Source organism: Abramis brama (assembly GCF_963993115.1).
Source record: "Abramis brama genome assembly, chromosome: 23".
NCBI lineage: Eukaryota > Metazoa > Chordata > Actinopteri > Cypriniformes > Leuciscidae > Abramis > Abramis brama.
In genome coordinates, this window is record NC_139985.1 from 12,206,763 (window position 1) to 12,213,337 (window position 6,575).

The 6,575-nt window shown below is 36.7% G+C and overlaps 1 protein-coding gene across 1 annotated transcript; it reads left to right on the forward strand.

Annotated features, from left to right (window-relative positions):
* The first annotated feature begins 1,331 nt into the window (after positions 1-1,331).
* Positions 1,332-6,284, forward strand: olfml3b (olfactomedin-like 3b). Its single transcript, XM_084101667.1, has 3 exons — positions 1,332-1,534; positions 3,362-3,647; positions 5,282-6,284. The coding sequence occupies exons 1-3, from the start codon at positions 1,433-1,435 to the stop codon at positions 6,064-6,066; spliced, it is 1,173 nt and encodes a 390-aa protein (XP_083957793.1). The 5' UTR covers positions 1,332-1,432; the 3' UTR covers positions 6,067-6,284.
* The last annotated feature ends 291 nt before the right edge of the window (positions 6,285-6,575 follow it).

Here is a 6,575-nt window from a genome sequence, read left to right on the forward strand (position 1 = left end):
AGCAGAGACTTTGTCAGAAGCTGGGACCTTTGACTTTTGGAGTAAAATAACAGTTTTGATTATTCTGTAGGCAGACAGCCTGAAGTAAAAAAAGTCTATGCTTATCCTATAAAGCAAACACAATTAAAGAAACATATACTTACTCCCTCTACTCATACTTGATCTTTTTGCAACTGAATGAAAAGAAAATAGTTTCTTTGGCCTAACAAGTACTGCAGAGTATTAGGTCATAACACAAGTCTTACTTACTTAGGGCAGAAAATTGTAGGTTACATTTCTTTTCTGCCCCTAAAACAGGAAGAGGATCTCATTCGTGTACTTCACCACTTGATGCTGCATGCTATTGCTAGCGCAGTCATATTATGCTGTAATGCCTCCTAGTGGTTATAATATTTTTATATATCAACATTAGCATTTAAGAAGTAGATTATTGTTGAATTATTTATAATTATTTATAACGCCTATCATATGTGATACGCAAATTTCGAAGGCCTCTAAAATACCAACATGATAAAAACTTTGTTTAAAAACCTGCCTTCTGACGTCTGATTGATAGTTTATGCTTTTTATGCTTTTATTTTTATCATTCTAAAAATGTTCCCCTTTAGGTTGTGGAACACTTGTCTTTATGCTGTGATGTCTGTACTGATTTTTATCAAGTAAACAATAAGTTTTATATTGTTAATATTTCAAAATGAACATACTTGACTCAAGCAATTTAGGTTTACCTGATAATTCACACATAATTCTTTAGAAAAACCTTGTTGAATGAAAGTAGTCAGCTATACTATTATGTACTGCACCACAGACCACACACGCAACACTATCAATGGTTGTTTCAACATGTTCTCACACTTTGCCTGATCACTGTGAATGATCCTCATGAATTTCGTTCTCCCCACACTGAAACTGTGCCTGCAGCGAAACACTCTATGGTTTATGCTCTACTGAAATATGAGTCAGAGTCAGGAAATTGTCTAGTGTTATGCAACAGAATGTGAGCTGTGCCGTTCGTCCAAAGAAAATAAAGCTGACGAAGAATGAAAAGGGCAAGAACATCAGTAAATTCTCTTTTTACTGTCTAACTGGACCATTGAGTCATTTCCATGCCTTTCAAACTCTACAGTACTACTACAGTGACTACATTCTGTATATGTTTGAGGTAAATCACAAATGTAAGTCATAATGAAACATGAAGAATAAAATGCTGGTCATTTGTAGTTCTGTGTTTTACCAGAAAAGGAGATGGAGGTAATCCAGCTCTCCAGGGAAAGAGCCGCTCCAGATGTTTTAGGCTCCTCCTCTCGCTCTGCTCTTTCTCTAAACATTCCAGCCAACTTAGTGCCTCTGCATGAGGGCTTTTCCACTCCGCCTGTCATAAACACATACTCACACACTCTCCATTTCTAAGCAGTCTCCCCCGGTCTTGAAGATGAGAGCCCTCCAGCTTCTTGTCCTCGTTCTTTCTAGCCTGGTTGGGGCACAGCAGCAGGCCCTTATGGACTACTTGGAGAGAAGACTCCTTGCCATTGAGGTAAGAACAATAATGCTCTCCCAGCCAGACCCTGACCTCCTGATACAGGCTGACATGGAGTTTTGAGAGGAGTGAAGCTAAAGAGCAAGACAACATACTGAATTTTGGATGAATTGTGGATTTGTTTAAGGATATGGTGCAGTTACGTTAGTAGGTCTATAATACTTACTTGGTTTGAACTTTGAGCATTAATTATCATTATTTTTTACATTGTTTAAAGTTCTGTGAGGTTCCCCATAGGAGTGTAGATTCACAGAAAAGTACAAGTGGGCTGAAATGATATTTAATGATCAAACAAATATGTATACTCTTAAAAAAAAGCTTCAGTGGTGTTCTATACAGGATTCTTTACACAATTCTAGAGAACACTTTATGCCAAAAATGTTATATAAAGAGAAATTTCTTAAATTACTGCACAATACTTTAATGTTAAATTGTCTAGTGATAAAGTATGTTTACGAGCTGTTTAATTCAATTTTAAACTAATAATTACTTAAACTAAATCCATAAAATTATCCCATAGTGGGAACCCCTAAAAGGTTACGTTTATGAAGTAGCTTGACAGAACCTTTTAAGGATCTACTGTATAGTAATATTTGCAAATATATGCAAATATTTTACATATAACATGGTATTGTAAGCACAAACTCACTCAACGTGATAACTGTAACCAATGCATGACAATCGCAGTGAAACAAAAACAGACGGGCACACAGACCATCTCTATTCCCTTCTGCTTTCGCTCCATACTGCTATTTCTCCTTGAGTCAGTCACCATATCTCCCTCTGTGTCTTGGATTCAGCCACATATAGGACATTTTCTCCCTTGTTTTCTCTCTGTGCTGACTCTGCACTTACAGTTCTCAGGCAAGTCATTTTGTGTGATTATGCTAAAACACACTTTGCTTCTTCTTTCCTTCCACTGAGTCACAAATTCAAAAAAGAACATTTGCTGCCAAAGGTTGATCCATCTGCAGCGCAAATGATGCTGTTCCAATGCCAAAGTCCTCATGAATTCCTGCAGCTGTCAAGGGAGGGCTTATATTTGAATAATGTACACTCACGAGGCAGTCAGTATTAAGTGTGCTCGAGTTCACGGTTTAAAATGTATTAAACATGCTTAGAACATGTATGCGCATTAAACCCATCTGAAATCAATGTCTGCATGCATGTTCTAAAATAGTAACGTCTGTCAAATAAAATGTATTTGTGTAGCACTTTTCACATGGTTTCAAAGAAGCTTTACAGAAAATCATTATGTAAATGTTTTTAATATCTTAATATCTTCATGCATTACAGTCACAGAGAACTGGGTTACATGTTGAGGTGATACAAGTAATCAAGCAGTTGAGATTTGCTATATGTAAAGTTCTGTCATGAAACTCTAGATGGCGGAGGCTGATATGTCCTTAAATCAATCTGTTTGCAATCACATCATCTATAGGGCACAGCTAATTGGTTCTTACTGTATCAGTGGCTCATCACAGATTTGCTATATATTGCTTATGTAATTATACTGTATGTATGTAAAGTTGGATGTACTATAATTTTTTGTATAACTATTTCAAGCAACCGAATAGCAAAGGCCTGGCAACTTCCCAGAACATCTTTGCAACTTCATAGCAACGCCCTGGCAACCACCCAAGCATTGTGGTTACCAGAAGAACATTTATTTTAAATTACTATCCTACGAGCCTATTGCTAGCTTTCAGTTCATCTTATATTATTTAAGATGCCACTTTTAACAGATATGTTTATATCTGACTAACTCGTATCTCTTTTACTGAGGCTCTTGAGACTTGTTTTTGTTTATTTCTCCATTGGCAGGATCGCATCTCCTTGTGGCATGAGCAGACCAGCCGCTACGCCTCTGAGCTGCGCGAGTTCAAGCAGCAGATGGTGGCACAGCTAGAGGGCCTGGACAAGAGCAAGGAGGCACTGCGGAGCGAGTTGGATACAGTGGGAACACGCGTAGATCGCGTGGAGAGAGAGATGGACTACCTCGAAACACAGAATGGCGCGCAGCCTTGCGTGGACGTGGATGACAAGCTGGTGGAGCAGCAGGTGACAGTTGTCAAGGAGAGAAACAAAGCCAAGTACGCCAAGCTTACAGGTGAAGAGCTTTAGGTAACATTCCACATGCTTAGATACGGGTAATGTTTGCCTTGCAGCAAGATGGCATGAGCCATGTTGGCTCATTCAACAAATTCAGTTCTCTGGGGTCCCATTCTCAAAGCATTAGAGGCACAAATGCCATGTTTTGGTTGTGATGCTATTACAGATTTTATCTAACATGAAATAGCATATCATTAACACTTAAAGTTGTGATTTGAGATTAACTGTTTTTAAAAATAGTTTTAAAGACAACAACTAAAAAATGGCTATCTCCCTTATTACACAAAGTTTTTAACATTTCTTAAATTTAGACACCCAGGAAATGACATTATTTGGACAAGAAAATATCTAAAATTCACAAAATTGTTTCACAAATTGTAGTGTTAACTGCATTTGTCAAGATCAAACCTGTAAGAAATAAAAAATTATTAAAGAAAATATTTAATTTATGGTGAATATGAGTTTATCAATAACTACAAAATAAAATTTGGTCCTAAACTAGCTAACCACTTCAACCCTGTTACCCATTCTGACATTTTTTTTATAATTTATGCATTTTGTCTGCTTTGATGTTTATTGAAAGTTTGTGCTTTTGAAAAAAAACAAAAACAAAACAAAACTGAAAAAACGAACAAAAATTATCAAATAAATGAAACGTATAGATATATACAATATTTTTAGTCACAGGGAAGTGTTATTTTAGTATGTTTATATTCTATTGAATTTATTTAATATTTTGAATTAGATTTTATTTTTATATTTTCAGTTTTCATTTAAAAAAACTTTAATGTTACAAGTTTAAGACATTTTGTTATGTGATAACAAAATGTCATTTTGTTATATTTATTTTTATTTCAGTTTTAGTTTTAGCTATTTAATCCTTCATATTTTTTTTTGTAGGATTTCAGTTAGTTGCCATGTTAACATTTCTAATTATTTTAACTCTAAAGTTTAAGTTTTTTCAAAAAAAAGTTTTTTAGTTTTAGTTAACAATAACACTTTCGCAGGGTTGAAAAAAACTTAATAGAAAGCAAGCATAAAAAATAATTGTGGAAAGTGCCAGCTACGCTTCATAGATTCAGTTTTAAGAAGCTCTTAATGAAGGATAAGTGGCACGAGAAAGACAGGGAAGAGGGTTCAATCACATCAAGCTCTGAGGTATCACAACTTGACAGAGTTTAATACATAATGTATTAAATAGTGGGTCTATTCTTCCTAAAGTCCTCGTTTAGAAAAGCACTTAGAGGCACTAAATAAAATGTATTATTATTCCATCATTGAGAGAGACAGTAATTATACTGCTGGAGGACAAATCATGATGCTTTCCTTCTACACTTCAGCAGCTCTATATTGCCTTTTCATAGTAAAACGCCACAAATCTGATTAACCCAGTCATTAGTGTACTGTGCCATTAGGGTTTAGTGTTAAATCAGGTTTTAGTGGAAAGCAAATATTTACATTATAATTCCAGCAAAAGACAGATTGCAAAGGAAAGTCACCGAATGTTTGATGATTAAAGCCAACAAGCTGTTAATACAATACTTACAGAACTATCCCTATAGCCCTATAAATGCTATAGGGATAGTTCATCCAAAAATGAAAATTATTTTGATTTTCCATTTATACGTTTAGACTGTAGTGACATGATCTCCAGCATCAAAGCCATGAAGATCCTGAAACGAGTGGGCGGCACAAAGGGAATGTGGACCAAAGACATGGGAAGTGCCACCGGGAAGGTGTACATCTTAAACGGGACAGATGATAATACAGTGTATGAATTTGGAACAGTCCGTGAATTCACTTCCTCCCAAGGCACTTCTGGGGCCACCAGCGTCCAGCTCCCTTCGGCCTGGAGTGGTATTGGCCATGCAATCTACAACAACCACCTTTACTATCTGAAGCAGGGCGAGGACATGAAACTAATAAAGTTTGATCTTCAGAAGAACATAGTCACGGACACCGCAGTGTTTCCAGTTAAAAACCAGCTCCCAGTGTACAGCCTGAATCCCGAGACCTTCATCGACTTAGCAGTGGACGAAGAGGGTCTGTGGGTTATCTACGCCACACAGGAGAATGAGAGGCACATCTCTTTGGCCAAGATAGACCCTAAAACTCTAGACATTGAACAGATGTGGGACACCCCTTGTGTGAGGGAGAATGCAGAAGCAGCGTTCGTCATCTGTGGTACTGTCTATGTGGTCTACAACTCCAAACTACCCAGTCGCTCCCGAATTCAGTGCGTGTTTGATGTCAGTGACATGGTAACAAATGACGACGCTCCACATGTATACTTTCCCAAACGATACGGCACTCATGCCAGCCTCAAATACAGCCCTGTGGAGCAGCTGCTCTATGCTTGGGATGATGGCTATCAAATCCTCTACAAACTCCAAATGAAAAAGAAGCTGGAAGTGTAGAATTTGTACTGAAGACCTTGTTATTGGCTTGCTTTTTCTTATGCAACCCGGCTGAGTCGCACTTCAATACATTTGAGCTTTGTAGTTACTCCGAGAGCACAACATATGATTGATTGGACACATGTTTGTTTACTAGAAATCAATGTACAGGGCTCAAGAAAGAACCATTTTAACTTAGTTTGCCTGGAGCAGAACTAATAAAATGATTTTATATTTTATTTTGACATGAAATGTCCCATTAATAAATCATTTTGCAGTTCATAAATAATTGCAAAGTTAACAATTCACTTAGCAACTAGAGGAACACGTCAACAATATTACAGTGATATCAAAACTTAAAGGTATTGAAAATAAATTCCAGCACAGCGCTACAAAAGCCATAATGAAATAGACAATGCTTTACAAGGAACTATGTTAGAGAGCTACATATGGCAATTTGTAAAAACAAAAACATATTTTGGAAGAAGAAATACAAAATTTAAACAACGAGTCAGTCAATACACCATTAG